This window comes from Callorhinus ursinus, unplaced genomic scaffold (assembly GCF_003265705.2).
Source record: "Callorhinus ursinus isolate GAN/ISIS: 27379988/994484 unplaced genomic scaffold, GSC_fseal_2.0 scaffold5, whole genome shotgun sequence".
NCBI classification, from domain to species: domain Eukaryota; kingdom Metazoa; phylum Chordata; class Mammalia; order Carnivora; family Otariidae; genus Callorhinus; species Callorhinus ursinus.
In genome coordinates, this window is record NW_027397067.1 from 40,910,818 (window position 1) to 40,936,943 (window position 26,126).

The 26,126-nt window shown below is 37.8% G+C and overlaps 2 protein-coding genes across 9 annotated transcripts in view; one reads left to right on the forward strand and one right to left on the reverse strand.

The window, feature by feature from the left end:
* Nucleotides 1-9,858, forward strand: part of CIBAR1 (CBY1 interacting BAR domain containing 1) — a 26,136-nt gene extending 16,278 nt beyond the window's left edge. The window contains exons 7-9 of the mRNA XM_073892964.1: nucleotides 1,484-1,597; nucleotides 7,617-7,736; nucleotides 9,428-9,858. Of these exons, the coding sequence (XP_073749065.1) occupies nucleotides 1,484-1,597; nucleotides 7,617-7,736; nucleotides 9,428-9,514 (321 nt within the window). The 3' untranslated portion in view covers nucleotides 9,515-9,858. The remainder of the gene's footprint in view (nucleotides 1-1,483; nucleotides 1,598-7,616; nucleotides 7,737-9,427) is intronic.
* RBM12B (RNA binding motif protein 12B) lies at nucleotides 789-22,382 on the reverse strand. 8 transcript variants are annotated; one of them, XM_073892962.1, is made up of 5 exons: nucleotides 22,179-22,382; nucleotides 21,934-22,001; nucleotides 18,626-21,714; nucleotides 18,489-18,536; nucleotides 8,306-17,924 (listed from the first exon to the last, which is right to left on the reverse strand). In XM_073892962.1, the coding sequence occupies exon 5, from the start codon at nucleotides 17,894-17,896 to the stop codon at nucleotides 14,867-14,869; it is 3,030 nt and encodes a 1,009-aa protein (XP_073749063.1). In that variant the 5' UTR covers nucleotides 17,897-17,924; nucleotides 18,489-18,536; nucleotides 18,626-21,714; nucleotides 21,934-22,001; nucleotides 22,179-22,382; the 3' UTR covers nucleotides 8,306-14,866. The 8 variants fall into 8 exon arrangements, 7 of the variants coding, with proteins under 7 accessions (XP_073749063.1, XP_025726616.1, XP_025726615.1 ...); XM_025870831.2 differs by lacking the exon at nucleotides 21,934-22,001 and having other exon boundaries at nucleotides 18,626-18,745; XM_025870830.2 differs by lacking the exon at nucleotides 18,626-21,714.
* Between the last annotated feature and the right edge of the window lie 3,744 nt (nucleotides 22,383-26,126).

The following is a 26,126-nucleotide window of genomic DNA, read 5'->3' on the forward strand; positions in this document are numbered from 1 at the left end:
TCCCTCTAGGAGTTTCCACACTCCTAAAGGGCACTTGACTCCTTTCTAGCTAGGCAGCTACCTTAGGAAGATTGACAACTAAGTGAGTCTGTGAGTCCCAGTCCTAATCAAAAGCCAGTTCACCTCGAAGGTATTTCCTGGATATCTGGAGATTCTTGGGCATAATGCTGCTTATTAGTTGCCACTGCAGTATGCCAGAATCCTCTGTGACCTACAGGAATTGACAGTAAGGGTCACTCTTGAGTCATAGTTGTGTCTTATCCCAGAGCCCAATCTTTGCATACCAGAAGGGATACTTTTCTACTACAGATCTGTTTACATTGAGTAGTGACCAGAAACCTATTAGTACTCCCTTAAATATTCTTCTAATCCTTAAGAATGGAGATGGAAGTGGGGAGAATTAAAGGACACTAAGGGATAACTGTAACACTGTCTTCCAAAGTACAGGACCATTCCTATCTGGGTGGCAAACACAGGACAGCAGGAATGAAGAGAAATGGATATTTGACTCTTGTCTTCTATAACCCATCTCTTCTCTCTTGCTGCTTTAAGGACAGTGCTTGAGTATTTTCTACCTTATTCTGCCCACTTCTTTCTACTTTAATGCTCTGAGGTTTTTTTTTTTTATAAGGAACAAGATAACAAAAGGATAAGATCCTATTTTATTGAAAACTTGTCTGGTTTGTATCCTTTCCTTACCTACTGATTATCTCGCCCCTGCTTAGATCAACATGTACATCTTCATTCATTCTCTTAGTGCATCATCTTCCTTGTCATAAATTATCAAGTTCATAGGGTTTACGTGCAGTTTATTTGTGAAAGAAATGATTGATTCCAGCAAGAATAGCACAGTACAATAAGCAAGAACTGTAACCTTTGAAGAATCAGACCCAAGTTTCAACACTCTAGCTGTGAGCAGCATTAGGCAAGTTATATATTTGTAAACTGGAAGGCTCTATGCAAATCCATGATGCTATTATCAGTGGTAACAATATAATTACCAAGTAATTCCTTTGTGGTTAGAGAATATAAGAACACATAGAAATACGATGGGATATAATTCCTGTCTAAAAAACATTCTATTGTTTAAACATCAGTTGGAATTACAAAATACCAGGTTTAGAACTGACCTGCTTTATCTAATACTTCTAGACATATGGTGACAGAGTAGTACATAATGGTATATACATTTTAGTCAGATCTTTATCACAAATGTCAATTACAAAGGTATACAAAAACTAACTTAAAAAATAAGAGGGAAGTAAATGGTCAGATAGGAAATATTTTGTATAATTTCCAAGGTTGTGCAGTAAAAGGTCTTTGCAACCATTTTTATTCCTGTTATCTTTTGTACTTCATTTGCCCTGTGGAAAAAGAGATACCTCTGTATTTCATAAAATGCCAAGACTATAGTAAGGAATAAATTTACTAAATTCACAAATTCATATGATTGTTTAAATTCAAATCTTTGGTTTTTTTTTAGACTATATTTTCAGAATTTATCACTATTGAAATGTTATTTCATGGCAAAGCTTTAGAGGTCTACACTGCTGCCTACCAAAACATACAAAAGATTGATGAAGAAGAAGATTTGGAGGTAGGACTATGTCTATCCAAGTTCAGTTCTTCTATTAAGATGGACATATTTAAAAGAAAGCATTAGGTTGTGTGGGTAAAAATAAATTTGAGTACTACAGGGGTTTATCTTACTGTGTGCAGTCCCAAATAGCTGAACTTTTATGATTTTCTGAGTATGTGTTTTTAACTTTTCAAATTAACCATGGTAAAGTTCCAAGAGTTACTTTATTAATAGCTAGTTAATAAGGCCATTATGTGAAACAATGTATCATTTTGACTGGTGATATAAGTCACTTAAGTATACTAACCATAACAGTGATTTGTGCTAACATTTGAGTGGTTTATGCTATGCAGAATACCCAAAGCTTCACATGAATTTTCTCATTGACCCCTCACACAATCCTATAATAAGGTAGGTGCTGTTATTCTCATTTTACAGCTACAAAAACAGGGTTAGAGGCTTTAAGTAACTTAACTTGACCATAGACACTTAGGTATAAATAGCAGAACCAGGATTCTTAATCAGTATGCTATGAAATAAATGTAGATTTATAATAAGGCTTGCTTTGTACTGAGAGTTCAGTGCAAATCCAATTGGCCAACTAATAATGTTAGAGCATTTAAATATCTAAGCCTGGCTTCAGCAAGCACATCTCAAGAGTAAATATCCTACCCTCCTATCTTCTAAAAGGGAAGAAAAAAGGCAGAAAAGTATTTTTGCTAAAACGGGTGAAATATTGGAGACATATTTTGTCCATATTTTATCTTAGTAGAAGTGAAAAAGGCCAGGTAGTTTCAAGATATAGCCAGAATTCTGTATTACTAAGTGATAGAATTTGGGAGTGTCTGCCATTTTACAATTGTGAAGATACCCTGAGTTGTTTATTTATTAACTGTCCATCATAAAGCACACCTGGGCCTTCTCTTCTCACTACTCCATTGGTTCCAGGAAACTTAAGTCAGTAAAATCAGATTACAGCTTGACTAAAATGAAGAAAGGCACATGTTTTAATATGTGTGTATATGTTTTCCAATGCCAAAATCTCATCTCCCAGTTTTCTGTCAGTTATGCATATATGATATTTCTGTTGTTTATCAATAGATGGCTTCCTAAGGGTCCAGTCCTTCCAAATACTAAAGCTAAGTTCTCTTAATTTTCACTCCTTTCATGTCCTATTTTTTTAAAAAATAGATCAAGCTTATATGTGTCATTTATAAAATAATAAAATAGCAAGTGTTTATAAAGTGATTACTTTGGACAGCTGCTGACCTATGCATTTTAATTATATTTTAATTCTCCCATCAACTTTGATAGAAGTACTTATTGTCCTCATTTCTGTGGAAGAGAAAACTGAGGCAGAATGAGGTTAAGAAACTTCCCAAAGAGTCCCCTAACTAATAAGTAATATAGCTGGGAGCCAAACCCAGAAGTCTGACTACTGACACTGTGTTTGCATCCTCTCTATCCTGCGAAGAAAAGTGTGCTTCTTGATGAGTGATGTGCACCATTCCCTACAAGAAACAACACTGCATTGAGTGTCAGGTTCAGAATTGATCCCCCACTTTTCCTACAAGACTGGAATCCTCTTTACAAGTATTTTCATTCTCCTTTTTTCTAAAATGCCCTTGAGATGCCATTTGTTAAAGGTAACTAAAGTTTCTTCACTTCCTTTGGACCCCAAGATTTTCCTTCTCATTCCAGAGGTCCTAGCTAGGTTTTTTGTCACACCACTCCTCTTACTACTATTCTTAATCAGCTAGCTAGGTACCTGTACTGTGTAACTATTTAAGTTTTATAATATGACCAGTCTCATAAAAAATATAGTGTGCTGTAAGTATATGTGATGGAGGATTCTAAATAGTCTGGAGAAATCAAAGAATGATTTCTCAATGAGAAGTTTGAGGGATGTGTAGGAGAACCCTTGGCAACCCTTTCAGGCAAAGGATACAGATAGATACACAAAGATCCCGAAGCATAACAAACTACAGGCATAAACTGTTACTGTGAGAGGAGAGATTCATAAAAAAACTAAAGATCTCAGGGCTGTGTGGCAGATAAGTTTTTGACAAAGTATCAACTTCCCCACTTTGTAGTGGGGCCGTATTGAGCAAGTTCTTCATACTTCAGCTTCCTTATCCCTAAAATGGAGATACAGTATTTATCTCATTAAATGTTCCTTCAACATCTGTTTGTTGAGCACCTGTTATATGCCAGGCAGCATTCGAAGTTCTGAGGATTTAGCATTATAAGTTAGAAATGGTCTGAGTTGTCAAAGCAAAAACTTAAAAATCTACCATGGAGTTCAGACATTAACAGGCATATCTCAGATTGCAGCAGTCCAGAACTCTGCAAAAGGAATATCACAACAAAGCAAGTCAAATGAATTTTTTAGTTTCCCAGTGCATATAAAAGTTATGTTTACACTATACTAGAGTCTGTTTTTTTAAGTTTTTTTATTTTAATTCCCGTATAGTTAATATACAATGTTGTATATTGTAGTCTCTTAAGTATGCAATCACATTAGATCTTTTAAAAAGTGTACATACCTAAATTAAGTATTTTATTGCTAAAAAATGCTAACCATCATCTGCGCTTTCGGTGAGTCATAATCACTGATCACAGGTCACCATAACATATATAGTAATAACAATGAAAAAGTTTAAACTATTGCAATAATTACCAAAATGTGACAGAGTCACGAAGTGAGCAAATGCTGTTGGGAAAATGGCACCGATAGACTTGCTTGAAGCAGGGTTGCCACAAACCTTCAATTTGTAAAAAACAGAGTATCTGTGAAGCACAATAAAGTGAAATGCAATAAAACCAGGTATGCCTGTACTGTGTAACTATTTAAGTTTTATAATATGACCAGTCTCATAAAAAATATAGTGTGCTGTAAGTATATGTGATGGAGGATTCTCAATAGTCTGGAGAAATCAAAGAATGATTTCTCAATGAGAAGTTTGAGGGATGTGTAGGAGAACCCCTGGCAACCCTTTCAGGCAAAGGTACAGATAGATACACAAAGATCCTGAAGCATAACAAACTATAGGCATAAACTGTTACTATTATGCCTATAGAGACTGGCATGGAGAGGAGAGGAGTCTCGGGACACCTTTGAGACCAGGGGAAGTAAAATGATATCAAACAGGTACTATGAAGAAAAAGGATCCTTTAAATACAGGGTTTCTTAGAAACAAGTAGAGAAAATATGTAGAGAGGAACAGAGAAAGAACTTGCTATTTTTCTTAGGTGGTCCATGCTTTACAAGAACTGCTGAGACTTAATCTGGCAGCAGCTAATTTTTTTGCAGTTAGGCATCTAGTTATATTACAGACCATCTTACCTTATTTGTTCTTCACATAAAAAAGCATTGTCAGGCTCATTTCGCCTTCAAAAGATCATCTCTGTGCAATCACTTCACAACATCTTGAGACTCACTCCTAGAAGAGATCTTGGACCATATTGGGAAATGCATTATTGCCAATAAATACTCCTGTAAATCTGTTGTTTTGCATTGAGATTAATTTTAATATTTAACTGGTTTAGACTTTTATCTCATGGGTGTATACTGTCTTCCATTTCCCACTTTTAACTTCATCTTTGCTAGAACAGTTAAAAAAGGAATGTTGTTCTAACAAAAATATATCCTTCCCAATAACAGTTGATTAATGAGTCATCTAGTTTTTATATCATACCAGGGTACCAGTGTGCCATATCTGGCACCAAAACATATTGAGTCCTTAGTAACATGTTAAATAATCTAATTAGCATGCCTGAAGTGCCCTAAAACACAAGTCTCACCTGTGGGGCTAAGTTTCATCAATTTCTTTGGTGTCTTGCACTTCTCTAAGGTTTAAAGAAATGTGTAGAGACATCCCTTAGTTTTTTTTTCCCCCCAAAACATGGGGATTAAGGTCATGTTAACATCATTCATTTGTCATGTTACTGTCTTAAGCTGGGAGGAGTTGAAAAGATAAAACAGGGCTCCTTGCTCTAGAGGAACTTAAAGCTAGAAGGAGAGATATGTAAATACAGAACAATGAAATGAAAGCTGTATTGAGGGTATGAACAATAGGAGCTAGAGAATAGAATAGGAGAAATTGACTAGAGAATAGGAGATAGCGGAAGATGGTATTTGACTTGGCTCTTGAATGATTCTGGGGAATTCTGAGGAATCAGCATTGCAAAGGCAGAACAGAATATGTTCTACATATTGGTACATAGGCTAGAAGTGAAGAGTGATAGGTAGGTTTGAGTCATCTTAAGCCTTGGAATTTGGATCCTGGGTAATCAGGAGCCAGAAAGTTTTTTAATAATATATTTTGGTCTTCAGTAAGCTAATTCTAAGTAAACTATAAAGAAAAATGTGTAGAGTCAATAAATTAAAATAGAAATACCTCAGATGAGAAATTGAGGGGCAATGGCCAGGGTTGTAGTTTGGTCTACTAAATGTATCGTAACATCGTTCATTGTAAAGGTGAAATGTAGAGCTACACTGTCCAACACAGTAGCCACTAAGCACATGTGGCTACAAGTTAAAAATTAAGTTCCTCATTCATATGAACCACATTTCAAGGGCTTGGTAACCACATGTAGCCCTTTTGGACAGCACAAAATAGCAAGCATTTCTATCATCTCAGAAAGTTCTACTAGATGGTGTTGGTCTAAGAGAACAGAAGGTAGTTGGGCCTGTAAGTATGGCTGTGTATGGCTATCAGTAGAAAGCCCATAGAGAATTCCTTGAAAGGTAGACATTAAACGCTGTACAGATAAGATCTTTCAGAGAAAGGTGTGAAAAAAAACATGGCCTTAGGGAAACCCTTTAAAAATATTTAAGGTATAAGCAGTAGAAAAGGAGATGTGAAAAAGTAGGGCAGCTAGCACATGAAGAGTTTAAAGATGGCATGAAAAGAAGTTTCATAACAAGGTCAATAAAGATCAAGACAGAAAGATGACCTTGGTGGTTTCTGGCAGGAGCAATCTCAGTGGAAGGTGAAAGCCTACTTGTATGTTTTTGACAAATAGAGATGAAGAATATAAAAAAAAGATTGATTTTGAACTTGTTTGCTGGGGGAAGGAACCTGTGGAGAAAGCAAGCTTTTGTTTTATGGTTTCAAGTTTTGCATACAGGAAATATGCCCCTTGGAAAGAATCAGAATGACATTTGCTTAAAAGGGGGGTTGGGGGAGAGGGTGAAGAGTTGAGGAAAAAGGGAGTGAAGCTGAAGAAATTCACATCTGATAACCTTACCTATTTGTATGTTAAAGAAATGGGAGAAGACAAAGATATAGACAGGCTTAAGAGTGGTATTTGGAACTGTTGCTTTAGGGAAAAAACCAACAAAGGTATTCCAGATTCTAGTGAAGTTGGAATGCATAAATTATACTGGCTTCAACTTACTCTTATGTAATATACTATGAGTACTGCAATCAGGTTAAATTGGTAAAAGTTGAGATAGGCAGAAGACAAAGAATCAAGGTATGACTGACTTGCAGCCTCCCTACTAGCAAGCATCCTCTTTGAGGGTAGCAACTTACACATTTCCTCAGCAAAAGCTCTCACGTGATGGTTTGAGGACCCATAGTCACCTTACCTGGCTCAAATAACCTTTTGAGCTTTCATCTTTACAACTTGAAATACTGTTTGTATTGGGGCATCTGGGTGCCTCAGTCAGTTGTCTCCTGATTTCGGCTCAGGTCATGATCTCAGGGTCATGAGATCAGGCCCCAAGTAGGCTCCTCGCTGGGCATTAAGCCTGCTTGGGATTCTCGCTCTCCCTCTGCCTCTCCCTTGTGTGTGCACTCTCTCAAATAAATAAAATGTTTAAAAATATATATTTTGTATTTAATTTTTTTAAATTAACAGTAATAGAAATTTTGTCCTGGGAGGTGGAAGTGGGTGGGTGGATGAGCTTTTGCTGAGGAAATGTGTTAAGTCGCTTAAAAAAAATCTTAACTAAGAGGAACTTAATATGGCTTTCTGGATTTCCAGGGTTTGATATCTATTTTATAATGTTGCTTTATCATTCCAACAGGTTTTCCGAAATTCTCTGTATCCACCAGATTATGCATCCCGTTTAGATATAGTAAGAGCAAATTCAAAGTCGCCTCTTCAAAGATCACTCTCAGCTAAGTGTATATCTGGAACAGGACAGGTAAGCTAGAAACCATACATAATTTAAAGGAATTTGAACAGCTGCCGTTGGTGGTGTTCAGTACTAAAAATGTTTCCCTTAAGTCCTGACTTATTATAACTTACCCTCCTACCTTCTTACATAAAATAATGGAAGATTACACTAGGCACAGCTCTCTTATTTCTTTATCTTGTATACTATAGCACATAATACTCTCTAAAGCAGAACGTGTGAGAGCAGAAGTGGAAAGGACAAGAGAATGCTAATCTAGATTTGTTCTGCAGTATAATATGAAGAGCACAGATTCTGAAGTCAAACTGGTTAGGGTTTAAAAATTCCACTATCAAGACTTATTGAAAATTATACCTAAAAAAGATCTTTTGCTGAACATTATCTTAGATACAGAAGCACATATCTTTAGGTAAGAGTCAATTTTCTCATTTCTTCCACACCCAGAAAACCTGAGTTACCTGGTGTCTAAAACTGGGAGGGGTGAATGACCTTGCTCTCTAAGAGGCCATAGAAAAAAATGGGCCATATGGTCTATGTCCCAAGTAAGGGCAGCCATAAACAGTACATTAACAAGTCAATTTGGCTGTTAACAGTAAAACTTTATTTACATAAACAGGAGGCAAAATGGGGTATAGCTTGCCAACTTCTGATCTAGAGATCTATACCCTTTTTCATACCTAGCATTCAGAATTCAAAATTGAGCAAAATATTTTCAAAATTTAACTTTTAGGTAAATGTGACCCAATACCTTCTATTTTCATTTGGTTCTCCTCTAAGCATTTATCTACTCATTTATTTACTGCTATGTATGCCTCTCTCCCCCAACCAACTTACATTTTTATCATTCCAGCATAAAGTGCCTTACACATTAAGTTCCATATATCTAGTATCATAGTACATACAGTTTGTTTCTATTTCGAGCTAGTAATGTTACCAAAATTAGCTAACATCTGTGTAGTACTTTAAAAGTACATTATTCCGGGGTTTCTTGACCTCCACACTATTGACTTTGAGCCAGATAATTTGTCAAGGGAATGGGGAGTAGTATCCTGTGTATTCTAAACATGTTCAGCAGCCTTACTAGCCTCTACCCACAAGATGCCAGTAACACACACAAACACACCCCCCCAGATGTGACAACAGTGTCTCCAGACATTACCAGATGGCCCTCAGGAAAGGTTTGAAGCAAGATGACCCAAGTGGCAATGGTCAGGACTTAAAGCCAAGTAGTGAATTCAGATTCTCAACTCATTCCATTTAAATCATAGTATTAAATTTTAATATTTCAGCTGCCTAGCTGAAAGATTCTTGGGAGTTTTTGGTATCCCTTTGAGGATTCTCATTGAAATGCCTATTTTTGTGACCCAAGAACTATTTAACCTAAAATATATTTGCCATAATATCCTGAATCTGTACCTTTTCTCTGAAGTATTTTATGTTATTAAAGTGCTGGTATCCAACTGGAATCTAATGGTTAGTTTCATATTTTTGCTCAAAAATAACATGATGAATGAATGAAAAAACTGTGACTGTTTTCAGCCTTAGAATACAATAATTCGTAGGGAAGTTTCATTACTAGAAATTATCTTCCTGAAATACATGTTCCATGTGCCCTTCTCTGTAAGAGCTTATTAAAAAGATACCAAGCATGTAAAAATATTTTAATTTAATATATTTTTTAATGTGTTAACTTCTAACAGGTATCTACCTGTCGACTAAGAAAGGATCAACAGGCAGAAGATGATGAAGAGGATGAAGACTTAGATGTTACAGAAGAAGAAAATTAATTTTCTTAAGTAAACTTCACCTTTCAGTTTTCATCTTAAATGACTTGGAATCCAGAATTACTACACTGTAAAACTTTATACTGGCTTCATACATGTTAAACCTCAAAATGAAATCCTACTGGAAATGAAAATTAAAGGAAATTTGTGCTGACCAAAAATGAAGGTTTTAAAAAATACTACACACCAGTCATTTCAACATCCTATCCAACAGTATGTGATTTTTGTATAGGTTCCATTTAAAAAAAAATTATGTATTTCAAAAGTATTTCATATTAATGCACTATACATAGTTGTGGTTGCAGTATAAGTAGATGACAAAAAAAACAAGAGATCTAACAATCTGACTTGCTTCTTTTGCTTTCATTGCCAAAAAAGGGTCTTTAGTCATTCTGATTAAATACAAATTCTATTCCATAAAGCCTTAATAAAAAAGACAAGGGTTTTTTTTTCTTTCCTTTTTTTCACTTTTACTACAACCTTAAGTTTCGTTGTTTGATAATTTACATTTCAACAAGACTGTTATTACTTCTGTTTAAAGGTAATGGGACACTAGGGTATCAGTGTCTTAAATTTTAGATTCAAAAAGAAAGCTACATTCAGCCTGATTCTGGTTTTAAAATGAAAATGATTATCATACTAAGGAATTATACACGAAACTACAACTTTTGAAAAGCTGTAATTTGGCGGAGTGTTGCCTAAGAAAACATCATGGAAAACCAAAAACCATTAAAAGTATAAAAATTTTACCAAACCACCATCTATTTAATGAAAGAGGATATAGTTACTTTTATTCCTGAAAATAATCAATTTAATCAGAGCCTTTCAGTACGTCCATTTGTTTCTTTGGATGGGGATTGAACTTTTGATATTTCATGGATACCAGTCAGGCAAATAAACATTATGAAATTTATAAAATCATTTGAGATAACCACAAAAAAACAATTACTCAGACAAATAAAGACTTTCTAGAAAGCTTTTTGACTTTGGTATTCATGGTTCTGTTAACAAAACATTGCTTCCTGAGAATAGTCCTAAGTGATAAAATTACTTCAGTACTTTATAAATAAAATATTCAAAATGTTTTAGAACCCTAAATGAATTAAGACACTGAAAGTACTGCATTTTTATTTTTCGGTACTTAACTGTGGTGTTGTAGCTGGGAGGAAAAAAAAACAGTATTTCTCCTGTTTATAATAGCAACTCACTTCTCTTGTGCATTAGTTGCCCTAGCTATAAAGTTAAAACAGTGCCTGATATATAAAGCAGTCAGCAAATAGTTCTGATATAAAATGAATGCTCTTCCTACTTAAATATTCTAGGGTGCCTGGGTGGCTCAGTCGGTTAAGCATCTGCCTTAGGCTCAGGTCATGATCCCAGGGTCCTGGGATCGAGTCCCACATCGGGCTCCTTGTGTGGCAGGGAGTCTGCTTCTCCCTCTCCCTCGCCCCTTCCTCCCTGCTGGTGCTGTCTCTCAAATAAAATCTTAAAAAAAAAAGACAAAAGGATTACTATACATAATACTTTAAGCAACGTAAAATTAAGTTTCTTTTAGACCAGACTTAGGTTGGCAAACTTAAAGGGCTAGAGTAAGTATTTTTATAATTTGTGGGCTGAGAAATGAAATAAAGGCTATTAACGTAGGTACAGCTCAGCTCATGATCCCAGGGTCCTGGGATGGAGCCCCGCACCGGGCTCCCTGCTCCGCAGGAGGCCTGCTTCTCCCTCTCCCACTCCCCCTGCTTGTGTTCCCTCTCTCGCTGTGTCTGTCAAATAAATAAAATCTTTAAAAAAATAATAATTTAAAATGTAACCACCTTTATGCCCTAGGCAGGTGGGGTGGGGTGGGTGTCTTTATGATAATCACCTGTGACCAACAAAGAATAACGGAGACCTAAAAAGGAAGTAAGCCCTTGAAGGTGTTATCAATAGAGATGTTAAAAGGATTTAAGTTCCCTGGTTAGCTTTCTATAAAAGACCAACCCTAAAGACCCTCATCGGCAACGCTGTTGGGACCCCTCTCACTCTTGAGAGCTTTTTCTGTATCTTCACTTAATAAACTTCTATCACTTTACTCACGCACATACACATAAAAATGTAACCATCTTTAAAAATGTAAAAACCTCTTTCAGCTTCCTTGTAAAAAAAAAAAAAAAAGGTAACCTAACCAGTTACTTAGCCTATAGCCCTCCATTTCTTATCTCCAAAATAGATTTATTAGGTTTATTGAGAATGATATAGTTAATTCATAATTATAGATCATAAATATATAGTATCTAATGCAGCTAAGTAATAACATTTAATACAAAGATGGAGGTAATGGGGTCACTGCTTAATAGGTGATAGGTGAACCAAGAGCCACTGCTCTAGCCACTGCTTATTCTAAGTGATAAAAGTGTACTCCCAATATAATGATTCTTAACTACCTCTTGGTTTGTGGGATTTATTTTTACTTTCTAGACATGAACTATATTTTTCAGATACCTCTGACAAAAATGTTTGGCTTTAAGATAATTAAAATGCCACTGGGTATTAAACTAGAGAACCAGTATGCTCCTAGTGTACCTGATACATCTGGGAGTAGGAGAGAGGAGGCAAAACTGGGTGATATAGTTGACCCTTGAACTATGCCAGGGTCAGGGGTGCTGACCTCTGTGCAGTTGAAATCTGAATAAATTTTTATTACCCCCAAACTTAATAGCCTACTGTTGATCAAAAGCCTTACCAATAACAATCATGTATTTTGTATATGCATTATATATTGTATTCTTACAATAAAGTCAGCTAGAGAAACAAAATATTGTTAAAGAGAAAATAGTGTACTGTATTTATGGAAAAAATTCATGTAAGTGGACACTGGCAATTCAAACCCAGGTCATTCAAGATCAACTATATTGATGGGTGTATAAGAACTTGTGTGTTTGAAATTGGTGTTGTGCTTGGTTAACTGCTCTCCAACATGGAAAATGCCCTGTTATGTTGCATTTGTCAACTTCCATGGCATAAGAACTCCTACCATAGCCAATTTATCAATATACCACTGAAAGCAGAGTTGGGAAAAATGTGCAAAAATGGTTCTATTCAGTAGAAGCCAGTTTTCTATTATTTAACTTTTTATTTTTAAAAGTTAAAAAATAAAGGATTATGGAGTAAAGTTATCTATTCCTATCAATTCATTAATTTTACAATCAAAATACAAAGCTTGTGTTTACTATTGTTGATCTCTTATTTACTACCACCATCATACCCCAGTCCATTCTGAGAAAAAGTTCCACATTATGTGGTATTTCACCTTTAGGCTTCATCTTAGCTCTTACCGCTTCCCATTTGAGAGGTGTTTTAAAGTCTTCCATACATTCCTCAAGAAGACTGATCGAATGAACCATCTAAATAATCTTTTGAGCATTCAAATATCATTTCTCCCTATTTTGTTCATCTTGTTTAGTTTGGTTATTAATTTATCATTCTCCTGGCTATTAATAAGCTTACTAAAGAGCCATATTGATGTGCTTTTTCAAACCAAATTACCAGCTTTAGCAATTATATTCACTATAATTAAACACACAGAAACTTGAGTTGGTTTCTCTTAGACATCTTAAATCACTGAAGATTCATCCAAAATGGTAGTAAATGGCTAAGTACTGACAAAATATTCTACTTCTGCAATATCCTATTATTAAATGACTGAACGACCATATATAAATTCAAATTTTATTCTTATTTGCTCAGTATAGGAAACCTGGATCACAGAATTGAGAAAAATTAACCTGATTTTATGTAACCTTAAAGGCCAACCAAAGTCAAATCATATTTGATAAACAACTTTAAATTATGAGTCAATTTATAATGTTATTATCCAAGAGAAGCCCTGGATATATGAAAACTTTTAAAGTTAATTTGTCTTTTATGAACAATGAGCATACTAATTTTATTTTTAATGCTATTTTTAAAGCAATGTGTAAAGGAAATATTTCAAAGTATTTTTAGCATGATCTTACTAAAATCAGAAGTACCACTTCACAAAGTTAGTAGGCAAAAGTGTTAAGAGCATCAACTGGAGTCAGTGGTCTGGGTTGAAACTCTCCATGATTTACAAGCTATGACTTTAGGCAAGTTACTGAACCTCTAAACTTCATTATCTCACTTGTTGAAAGAGACGTAAGTAATATTCCATACTTCTTAAAGAATATTTAAATTGAGATTATGCATGTAAATCACTTTTACTGCCTAGCACACAGTAAGTGCCCAATAAATGTTAGCCATTAATATTATTATGGGTATTAAAAAAATCAAATCCAGTGTTTACAAAATGCCCACACTAAATATATCAAAGAAGTCAAAATTCAATCTCATAGAAGTCTGATTATATTTAGTTAGAATCTTTGGATACAAAGTCTTGAAATTTAAAAATGAGAACCTAATAAAAACTACAAGTTAAATGAATCATCACTAAATTCTTCCTAAAAACAAAGTATATCCATATATCAGATTCTTCCCAGCAGAAGCCTGAATGTCCTTTGTAGCTATCGTTACTTTTTAGTAACTTTTAAGTATTTTGAGTTAATTTTATCAGTTTGGTTGATGAAATGTGGAGGAAACCATAGAACTAAACATAGCTCTCTATGCTACTATTATAGGATGTTTGGTCCGTCCTATCATAAATACTAAGGTAGCTGTTGAAAACTTCACAGAAGAAGCTGTAATTCTTTTTTCTTTTTATACAAATACAAGTTAACTAGTTGGTCTATTCAGTTGCATTTTTTTTATTTTTATAAAACTTTGCAGTTACGAACATGGAAACTTCAAGAATCTCCTAAGCTTTTTACATTTAAGTAAACTTCAAATTCACAGTCTGTCTATTTTGAACTATTTATAATTAACGGGAGACTTAACACAGTAATATCTCAGACAAAGAAGAGGGCATTAATTCTGCAGGCAGTTAGCAATAAAAATGCTAAACCTGAACAATAAGTCACTGACCATTTCCTTATACAGTATAAGATGTAGACTACAGACTGGAAACAAAAGTGAATATAAAATTTATCTTCCCCAAATACAGCTCTACTATACAAGTCTTGAGGTTTACCCATGACATCAACAAAAATGCACTCGGAATTTTCTCCCCCACTGTCTCCAGAAAAAAAGGGGGGGGCATATATAATTTTAAATTAGAAAAACTGAATGCATTTGCAAGCAAAAGAAAACCAGATGCACATTCTAATATTTACATTTGTTCTATTCACAAGTCAAATTAAAATGTTTTTCATTAGATCATTAAAAATAAACTTAAAAACAAATGCATTTTACTGCATCAATACTGTGGGGACGTAACGTAAATGAATTTAGAAATGCTCTCTAGAGCAACAGTAACTTAACTTTGCGAGGGCCAACTGGCCTATCATTTAGATCTTTAATAGCAGCCATAGCTTCATTATAGTTTATCATAGCAACAATGGCTTCCCCTGTAGGTAATCCTTGTTCATTATACTGTATTGAAACTGAATCAGGTATGATTCTATAGCCATGGAAAAAGTCTAGAATTTCATTAACATTAGCTTTAAATGGAAGATTCATTATCTTAATAGGTGTTACTCTACCTGAACTACAATTTAATTTTGGGTCAGGCATAAATCTCCCCTCAGGAAAACTTCCCATACTGCGCTTTCCAAAATCAAATTTGCCACCTTCTGGGCGACCAAAATTCACAAAAGGGCGATGACTTCTAAAGTCATCAGGTGGGTTCCTAAACTCCTCAGCAGGAGGTCTAAAACTGTCAGGAGGTCTAGGGTCCTCCTCTGGAGGTTCCCTGAGGTCTTCCTCCGGGAGCCGCCTGAAGTCCTCATCAGAAGGGCATCTAAAATCTTCCTCCTGGGGGCTCCTGAAGTCCTCGTCAGGAGGATGCCTAAAGTCTTCATCAGGAGGGCCTCTGAAATCTTCATCCGGTGGGTGCCTGAAATCTTCCTCTCGGGGGCGCCTGAAATGTTCCTGGGGTGGCCGCCGGAAATGCTCCTGAGGCGGCCGGCGGAAGTGCTCCTGGGGCGGCCGGCGAAAGTGCTCCTGGGGCGGCCGCCTGAAGTGCTCCTGGGGCGGCCGCCTGAAATGCTCCGGGGGCGGCCGCCTGAGGTGCTCCGGGGGCGGCCGCCTAAAGTGTTCTGGGGGCGGTCGCCTGAAATCCTCCTCAGGAGAACGCCTGAAATCCTCTTCAGGAGAACGCCTGAAATCCTCCTCGGGAGGTCGCCTGAAGTCTTCCTCCGGAAGTCGCCTGAAATCCTCCTCAGGGGGCCGCCTGAAGTCCTCCTCGGGAGGTCGCCTAAAGTCCTCCTCGGGTGGTCGCCTGAAGTCCTCCTCAGGTGGTCGTCTCCATTCCCCTTGGGGAAGCCGCCTGAAGTCATCCTCAGGAGGCCGCCTCCAATCCTCCTCAGGTGGCCGCCTAAAGTCTCCCTCCGGGGGCCTCCTCCAGTCCTCCTCGGGGGGTCGCCTCCAGTCCTCCTCGGGGGGTCGCCTGAAGTCCTCCTTGGGAGGCCGTCTGAAATCCTCCTCGAGTGGCCGCCTCCAGTCCTCCTCCCGAGGGTACCTGAAGTCCTCCCGAGGGTACCTGAAATCCTCCTCCCAAGGGCGCCTGAAATCCTCCTCAAGAGGCCGCCTGAAGTGTTCCTCCCGAGGGCGCCTAAAGTCTTCTGGGGAGCGCCTGAAGTCCTCTGGGGAATGCCTAAAGTCTTCTGGAAGGCTCCTATCAAGCTGTCGGAAATCCGCCTGGGTTTGCTTGAAATTGTCCAGTTGCCTCAAGTCCTCCTGCTGATGCCTAAAGTTTTCAGATGGGCCAACTGAGTATATTGGTGGATCACTTGAGTCAAACGAATGGGAATGGTCATCTCTATCACATGACTGTGAATGGTCTTGTATTCTCTCAGTGGGCATCAAGGAAAAATTTACACCAAACTCCTGCATTTGTGCCTCAGATATGAGTCTTAACAATACCTCTGTCCCCAAGAATCTCCGACGGTTTAAACGTTCAGCTTTCACGGCCTGTTCTTCTGTTTTGAATTTCACCAATGCTTCTCCCAGACCAACTCCTTTGTCATCATAAAGTAAGTAAATGTCATCCTCTGCAAGAGAGAAGTCCGCAAAGAACTTTTGCACTTCAACTTTTGTAACATCAAAAGGAAAATTTCTTATATATATACACAGTTTCTGGCCAGGGTAGCTTTCTTGAGAGTATTTTTGTGAAATATGTCCAAGCCTCTCTTTCTCTATTGACACTGGTCTTTTCTTTTCATAACATTCAATGAACTTCAGCATTTGTTTTCTAGAAACAGGATCAATATGAACTGGACGATACTGTAAAACTGTCTTATGTAAACCCAGAGCGGTGTTATAGTCTTTCAGAGTTTTGAACATCACAAAGGCGTATCTTGTTCTTCTTTCATCTTTATATAAAAATCTAATCTGTTCATTAGTCAGATCAGTATCTCTAAAGAAATTTCTTAAATCTCTCTTATTAATACTTAAGGACAGATTTTTTAAATGAACATAAAATCCAAGAGGAGAACGAGAACGTGTTCTTCTGGGAGATTTTGAATGAGATCGTTTTCGAAAATGTCGATCATTAATTCCTCTTGGTGGAGAATGTTCTTCAGTTCTCATAGGAATGTCAACCTCCTTAATTGCATTACCACCAAACTCAATCCACTGCTGTTCTGAGCCTTGCATTACTTCTATGAATCTTGAACCCATAAAACTTCTATGACATTTAAGACCTCCTGAAGCATCAATACATGAAGCAAATTTTACTATGGCATCACCATTATTTCGGCCATCGTGATGTTTCAAGAAAATTACGCCATCCACACACAAACCAGAGAAAAAGACACGCACATCATCTTCATTTACTAAGTAAGGCAAACCTCGCAGAAACAAGTAAGGATTCTCTGCCTTCAATGGCCGTGTCTTTCTTGGCCTTAAATCACCATGTCCTGTACCATTAGTATGAAACCCAGCATCTTGATTAATTGGAGAGCCATATCCAGAATTACTTGCTTCTTCTTTAACAGCCTCAACAAAGTTAGACAAGCTGCCAGCCCCTGACGCCCCAGATCCTGGTCGCTCTCTTCCTATGCGATCAGTTCTTCTCATTTCTATAGTCTTCTGCATTTCTGCCTTACTACTAAGAAAGAGCTCTACAGATGAATCCTTGATAAACCCTCCTGAACGACTTATGGCACGTCTTGCATCTTCATCTGTTGCAAAAATAATAAAAGCCTCCCCAATTTCCCCTCCAATTATATGCACTCCTCCATCAGGAATAGTCAATCCCGTGAAGAAGTGACGAATATCCACAGGCCCCGCAATAAAAGGAAGCCCCAGTAAACGGATGACTACAGCCATGCTGAGCTCAAACCACAGCAATAATGACCTGCAGACAGAAAGGTACACATAATAGCAAGTCTTATTTTTGAAGTACCTTATCCCAAACTAAACTTAATAATTACTTGGTTCCTACCTTCTTCAGCATTTATAAATGAAAACAAGTTTGAGTTCACAAAAAATATTGACTGTATCTAATTTCTTAAAGAATAAACCTTCTCCCATCTAAACATACAAATAAACCATTTCAAAAAAATATTTCATATCACCTATCCTATACAATATGAGCATCAAAAATATCAAATCTTCTTTGTAAGTCTGCCAAGCACTGCTTCACAACAAGACCAAACTATTTTCAGACTCACTTAGAAACGTATCTTCTACTGAAACATGAGAGAGAGCTTTGTGGGTTAAAGAATTTTACCAACCACAATGAGTTTTACATATTTGAAAAGCCATCTATGGTCAGTATATAATTTTTGCTTATGATAATAAACTGTCTACCGCTAGTGCATCACTGGCCAGAGGTAAAGTACAGAAACCATGTGTACCTACATGTCCTATTCTATTTTACATTTTTTTTTTGTCAAGCCTTAAGCTCTGGATATCTTACCTTTTTAAAATTTCTTGGAGACCTGTTAATTCTGTAAAAGCAACTTAACTGTGGAAAGAAAATGAAATATAATTAATCCTCGGACCCTGTAATTGATCTTAAACAACGCCAGATTAGGATATTCACTTCAGAATTACCTATTAAAAGTGAAGCAATATAGGAACCACAACTATGGGCATTACAAAATAGTCTTCTTTGTTCCAAGGGGAAATTAAACATCCTTCAGCAAAAACGAAGTACAAATTCCAAGTAGACATCTGCAAATTATTTTAAAACAAAAAACTTCTGGAAATTAAACAGCTCCTTGATTGGAAGTGGCACGAGGAATAGGGTGATAGAAATGTTACACATTTTGATTAGAGTGTTGGTTATATGGGTGTATAAACTTACTAAGACTAAATGTATACTATCCTTAAGGTCTCTTCATTTCACTGTATATAAATTTTACATCCACTTAAAAAAAAAAAGACAACTGTTCTACAAGTAAAATGACAATTTAAAAACATCAAAAATTCCCCAAAAGCCTATCACTTCCACTCATGAAAAGACCAAACACCTAGCTCATTAAGTCCAACTCTCCTGAAATTTTCCTCCCTTTTAAAACAAAAGACCAAATCAAATTAATAAGGCAATGATTCAAAATGATACAATAAATGAACAAGACACTAATGTTTTGAATAAATCCAAACCAATGGCTACCCTTTGGATACAATTTTAAGTTCTACACATACAGCTCACACTTCCAAACATGGAACCAAGTTTCCTGATTTTAATATAATTAAGGCAAATACTAAAATACCCCTAAAACTGGGGAGCCTGGGTGGTTCAGTCGGTTAAGCATCTAACTCTTGGTTTCGGCTCAGGTCATGATATCAAGCCCCTCTTTGGGCACTATGCTCAGCACACAGTCTGCTTGGATTCTCTCTCCCTCTGCCTCTCCCCGCTGCTCTCAAATAAATAAAAATCTTTAAAAAAATAAAATACCTCCAAAATTAAAAAAAAAATCTCAACTACTACTCCTTATCTTAAACTCCTAAAGCAATTACTATTAAAATTCATCTTAAGCCAAATAGAAAATCTTATTATGCTAACAAGTTTATTCCGTTTCAAACTTGTGCTGCACTGAGAAAACCCAAATGACATGTAGAAAATAGAACAAAAGCACATTTATTTAGAATGTTTAGGGATTATCAGTATTAACCGCTGTAAAATCTTAACTTGGTATTTCCTTAAGGAAATTTATATCTAATATTTTCAGATACCCAAAGTAACAATATTTAATGTAGTCTTCCTAAGTTTTTAAGTTGTTAAATAATTATAAATTTGTTTTTAATGTGCCGATAAATGTTGCTTTAATTCAGTATTTACACTTAAGTACCACTCTTCCACAAAGTGTGGTCTAAAGACATATTCTTTGGGGTGCCTGGGTGGCTCAGTCCTTAAGCATCTGCCTTTGGCTCAGGTCATGATCCCAGGGTCCTGGGATCCAGCCCCGCATCAGGGAGCCTGCTTCTCCCTCCCCCACTCCCCGTTTGTGTTCCTGCTCTCGCTATCTCTGTCAAATAAATAAATAAAATCTAAAAAAAAAAAAAGACATATTCTTTGATGTCTGCAAGGTTTATTTTCCTTTGAAAATGGTCCACTGATTAAACTTTTTAAACTACAAGCTAAACTAACAAAGGTATCAAGAAATTACTGGGCATATTCTACATCTGAATTATCAATGCCACACTGATACTGAAAATATTAATGACATTTATTATTAAAATATTTACATGGTACATGTGTGGGGGCAGGGGTATATGGGATATCTCTGTATCTTCTGCTCCTTACTGCTGTAAACCTAAAAAACTGCTCTAAAAAATGGTCTATTAAAATCCGCACAGTACCAAAAATAAAAAATAAGTACAAGCCTGGTTCCTTCAACAAACCAATATCCACACCAACATTTAAAAAACTATAAATGGCTTCTGGAATAGTCCCCACTAAAGTTTCAAGATTCCTTCCTATGCAAATTGACTTAGCTCCTTTACTTTTAAAATATTTTAGAAAGATACATGCCATTTTGTCTCTTCTAAAACTTTTTCTTTAAAAGGGATTTACCCTAAGAACATAAATATATCTACAAGATACTTAGGGATGCTTCAAGGAATAATATGTCAAATTTAAAAAATTTCTTATTCTCCCTTGCTTACAAACAGCATTTTAAATAGTTCCATGAGTACAAATCTCATGAATTCCAATTCAAACAGACAATATATAATATTTTTTCTATTTTGCCACATATAAATAACACTTAACTTTTCTGCCCTTTAGATGGTAGGGAAATGTACCATTTTATCTCTCAACAATGACATACCTGGGAAACCACCTGTAAGAGACCAGTTCTCAAAATGAGCACTTTTTCTGTGGTTCCCATGTTATTTCCTTAAGCAAACTCCCCAGAAATTCTACTTAGAACATTACACAAAAATCAAAATACACAAAACACCCTAAAGTACACTGCACTTAAAATTTTTTCTACTTATGAATGCAACACAAGTATTTTTGTGACTGTGTTGATTTAAAGACCCTGATCTGTTAGAACTTCTAACCTATGAAAACATGGAAGTGAGTCCTTAAAAGCTCTTTTAAGGGCAAGTCAATGAAATTAATAAGTTCATTTTAAATAATTTTGATTTTATCCAGGATTCATCCCACTTGATCACCATTATCACTAAACAATACGAAATGTGCATCTTCTAAGCAAGCCTGATAGGGAAACCAGAAACTAAAATTTAAATAGGTATTATCTCAGATCCATCTGATTTTAACTAGCGAATAACAAGTCACTTTCCAGATACGGTGGGGGAAAGAAAATGACTATTCCTTAAAACCCAAAGTTATGACGAAATTCTAAATGCAGGAGTTTCCCCTGCAGAAAATAACCTAGCCCAGTCCACAATTATTCTTTATGAAGATCTGCCTTTTATCCTTTTATAATGTAGATGGTTAAAATAAAAACCAAAGGCATGACGACACAGAGCCATAGTCCTTAAGGAACTGTAAATGAAGACGAATCCACTCGGCACAGGATTTCCCATAACATCCATCATCCTCAAATGGGGATCATCCGAAGGCATTGCTTCTATAGCCCAAAGCCTTTGTCCATACTCCCAGGGGTCAGAGCTTCCTTCTTTCGCGCCAGGCCAAAGTTGCTACGTGGGATCCGATGCTGTCGCCAGACCTTCAGCCAAAATCAGCCTTCAAATTAACCTGGACCGCCCAACCTCCGTGCCTTTCCGTCACGCCGTCCCAAGGGCAAACATTCCACCCTAACTCGCCACAGGGTGAACTGCCCCATACCTAATTCAAACACTTTGGCCACTCTCATGCCTAACGAGCCAGGCCTTCAACGCTTTTCTGCCACCACTGACTACGATGACATAGCAAAGAAAAAAAATACCTATGAAATCCTTCGAGATCTTCACTCTTAAGAAAACTGGGCAGCGCACACACCACACCACATGGAGGCTGACGGGAAAAGTCGGTGTTTAGCAAGGAAAGAGGGTGCCCTAACGGCAGAAGCTACGCTAGCTCCTGGCGCGGCTGCCGGCCCCGCCTTTCCCTGTTCTTCCGTCCCCATCGCCAACCCCTCCCCACCCCGACGCCCCAAGGGTAACTGCTTCGCACTTGGCAATAAACACACACCACTGCTGCCGAGTCGGACACACAAGGCCGGGGGCGGGGGGCACTCCTCGTCGCAGCAGCTAGCCCAGTACAGGTGGAGCCCTCAGTGAGCCTAGAAGAAGATGGCGCCCACTCTCCCCTCCGCTCCGGACAAACGGACGTACAGTTTGTCTGCCCATGCGCTCTCCAAGCGTAACCCACCACCCCGGCGCCCCGGCCGCGTTTGCGCAGGCGTCTTGACGCTCACCCGCTTCCCGTTGTCAGGGGAGGGGAGGCGGTGCCCGCGAGCGCACCGTCCCGCCCTGGGTTCGCTGAGCTTCTGCGCATGTTCGGATTCCAGCCAATCCGGGAGCCTCCACCAAACAGAGGCGAGATTCCCGGACAAAGTTCGGGGCCAGCCCATTGTGGTAATGAGAAGCTTCAATAAATAACTGCTGAGGTTCGCTGGACAAATGTTCGTGAGTTCCAGGGGTTAAGGACGGAGATGCAAAAGCAGAGAAAAGCTGACGATTTCTTTCTCTCTTCACCTCTGCAGTTATTGTGTGATGTGAGCATCTTCTGAAAGGCTCTAAAAAGGCACAAAAATGTTAGTTTTACTACTTTAGATGTTCGGCAGGTACGATGCCAACACCCAGGGGGCTTAATAAATGCATGCCTATTCAGATTTATAGACACTAATAACTTTATGAAGCAAGTTTGTTGTTACTACTTTCTAATTTTTTGAAGCATGAGAGCAGATAGACCAATCTTGAAAAAATGGTAAGTGGAAAGCACAATTACACGGATGTTCTGTGATGCCGGCTACGTAATAGGTGGTGAACAACCTTATGTTTGATTTGATTTGATTTGATTTTTTTCAAATAAAGCAGACCACCAGTTTTATAACTACATGATATATTTATGGGTGGAGTCAAAGCTCACTAAGAAAGCAGAAACTATATCTTTAAAACACTGTTGGAGATGAAAAAAATGAGTTTTCAATCTCTCTGATATGATTGTGAGAAAGAAGATAGTCTAACAAGTGAATAAAAGGTGGTTCCTGGAATGAAAGACACCATTTACTCGGGCAAAAAAAAAAATTTAGCCTCTCCATGCCTCAGTTTCCTCATCTGTAAAATGGGGATAATAGTAGCATCTACCCCATGGGGTTGCCATCAATATTAAATGAGTTAATATATGTAAAACTCGAGACTAGGTAAGTACTAGTGGCTTGTTTCAAATGTCCGGGTGATCCATATACAAGCAAAGGGTAGCACTTTGGGAAACTAGGCTCATTGAGTAGATAACATTTGCCTTATTATCCCCACAGTCCAGGGTTTGGTCCTAGGGGAACCTGACCTCAAAAGCTAAAATTTATGGAGGGCTTACTATGTGGCAAGCCCTGTGCGTTATCTCATTGTATTCTTACAACTACTTTCAGAAGTAGGTACTATTATTTTTCCTATTTTACAGATAAGGGAAACTGGGGCATAAAGGATTGCATAGCTTGCACAAAGCTACAGAGATAGTGCAAGGTAAAGCCAGGAATTGAACTCTGGTCATTTACCCCCAGAGGTCACAGGGGGAGGAGTCTGTCCCTTGAGGCCGACTCCCTTTAAACAAGCACACAGAACCAACACTCCAGAATGTCAATATTGTCAATATTAATTCACAAGAAGAAACACTGGTCAAGTGGACCTGAGACCAACTCTGGCTGACCAGCACTTTTCCTGGCCTATATATACTCTCTGTATGAAGTCAAATGCTCAGTTGTTTGCTAAACATGGAAATGGAATATGGAGGTACCTAATCTCAAAAAGTGGTTCTCAGTTATAGGGTACCTGGAAGCATTCTCACCTATGTTAACAAAAATAATAGCTATCATTTATTGAGCACTTACTATAAGGCTAGTCTGAACAAGTGTGCTTAGATCAGACTCCCTCTTTTGGACAAGCTTAGACAGGTATTCCCAGTCTCTTTTACTGTTTTGGGATGACTACCCCCTTCTACTCACACAAATTTTTCTCCACAAACAAGACACTATAGTGAATGCCTGTCTTTTCTAGTCTGCTTTCTGCCTTTCTTAGATAGCAATACCATTACAATCAAAACCAGAAAATTCCAGTTGAGGCAATTAATTGGCTTTAATTACATGGTATTCGGTTATTGAATAGTTTCTTGAACCTTTAGTATGTCAACATGGAAACCTAATCATTTTAGAGAATAGAAAGATAAGTAAGTTTCTGGAACAACAAAACAGAAGACTATATCCTAAAATATTTTAACCACACTGAGCCATGAACTCCATGGTTCTGCCTGGGCATTTAGCCCCTCCAAGCTTTTTACCACATCTACATCACTCCACACTGAATGATTTTGGTATCACAGTTTTTAGCTGCCCTTCCAAGCTCTTCAACAACCACAAGAACAGCCTTCTATCACTTGGTCTTAAGAGTTCCTTGATTTTCTCAACTCCAAGGACCTTATTCCTCTTGCACACTTTGACTTCCATTCAATTCAGCTGGCATTTATTGAGCCCAGACTGTGTGTCAAGCGTCTTGCCAAGGCTCCTAAAACAATGGGGTGAAGAACTCACAGTCCCCTTTCCTCAAGAAGCTTATGCTATAGCAGGAGAGACAGGGCACATGCCATCACACACAGGAGGACATGTAGAGCATGGAGATTAAGACTGGGCTCTTGAATCAGGCAGATCCAAGTTTAAATCCCAGCTCTACCACTTCATGACTGAACGAGTTCCTTATCCTTAAACTTTTCCATTTGTAGGGTGAAGATAACAGTACCCACCATTCAGAGCAATTTTTGAGGACTAAATGATACAGTGCTTATAATTCCAAAGACGGAATGTAAGGAGAAAGCCAAAAAGTAAAATAAAATAAAATAATCTAGAAGACTTTGTGTTGGAAGTCTCCTGCGTGTAGTCTTTCAGCCCCCACTCAGCTGCATAAGAATGAGCCTTGAGTCTGGAACACTTCTTACCAAGAGTTAAAGAGCCCACACAGATTGTACCTGGGCTATCACCTTATGTGGGAATATCTTTCCTTGTTTTGGGCTCACTAACTACTCTTGTCTGGGTTTCAAGTATGTACATTATATGTCACTTGGTCAACCCACTGTTATATTCGTCCCCTGAGGAGAGGGGCCAGGTTGCTTCCACTGCAGCATGAGAGGGATGTGGTACATCGGCCAGTTGCCTTGTGTCTGTGGCCAGGAGAGACCCACTGGCCATCGGGGACTGACACCACTATTGAAACTGATCCTGCTCTGTCTCTTCTCTATGTAAGTGAAGTGTTGTCTGTCCAGTGTTTGACAGCATTGTATTTCCCTTAGTGACTCCAAAACCAAGATGCAATGGGTAGAAATGTTTGGAGTCCTCCCCTGAGACTGGTTACTGGTGCATGTAACACAAAAATTTTGTGGACACAAAAAAATTCTGTCTCTTATGACTGGCTAGAGCCTACTCCAGGCTTAACCCCCATTGGTCCTCTGCCCCCTTCCCAGCGATCAAATGAAAGGAGATGGCATTGAGATCCCCTTAGGGTTTAGAAGATGATAATAAACTAGAGAATGAAAGAGTGAAGCAAGTTTTGATTTAATCTTTTCCATTGCAACAAATGTATATTAAATGACAATGTGCTCAACACAAAAGAAGACAATGAAATACCCCTGGGGCGCCTGGGTGGCTCAGTTGCGTCTGACTCTTGGTTTTGGCTCAGGTCATGATCTCAGGGTCATGATCTCAGGGTTGTGAGATGGAGCCCCACATCAGAGTCTGCTTGAGAGCCTCCCCTCTGCCCCCTGCCCACCCCAGTCATGTAAGCGCTTTCTCTCTTGCTGTCTCTCAAATAAATAAATAAAATCTTTAAAAAAAAAAAAAGACAGTGAAATACCCCAAGACACATCACTGTAAAATTAAGAAATATGAGGACAGAGGAATATCCTCAAGACTTCCAGAAGGTAAAAAACAAATTT

Coding starts and splice junctions, on each gene's coding strand:
- RBM12B (XM_025870829.2), bottom strand. CDS start 17,896: ATGGCTGTAGTCATCCGTTTACTGGGGCTTCCTTTTATTGCGGGGCCT.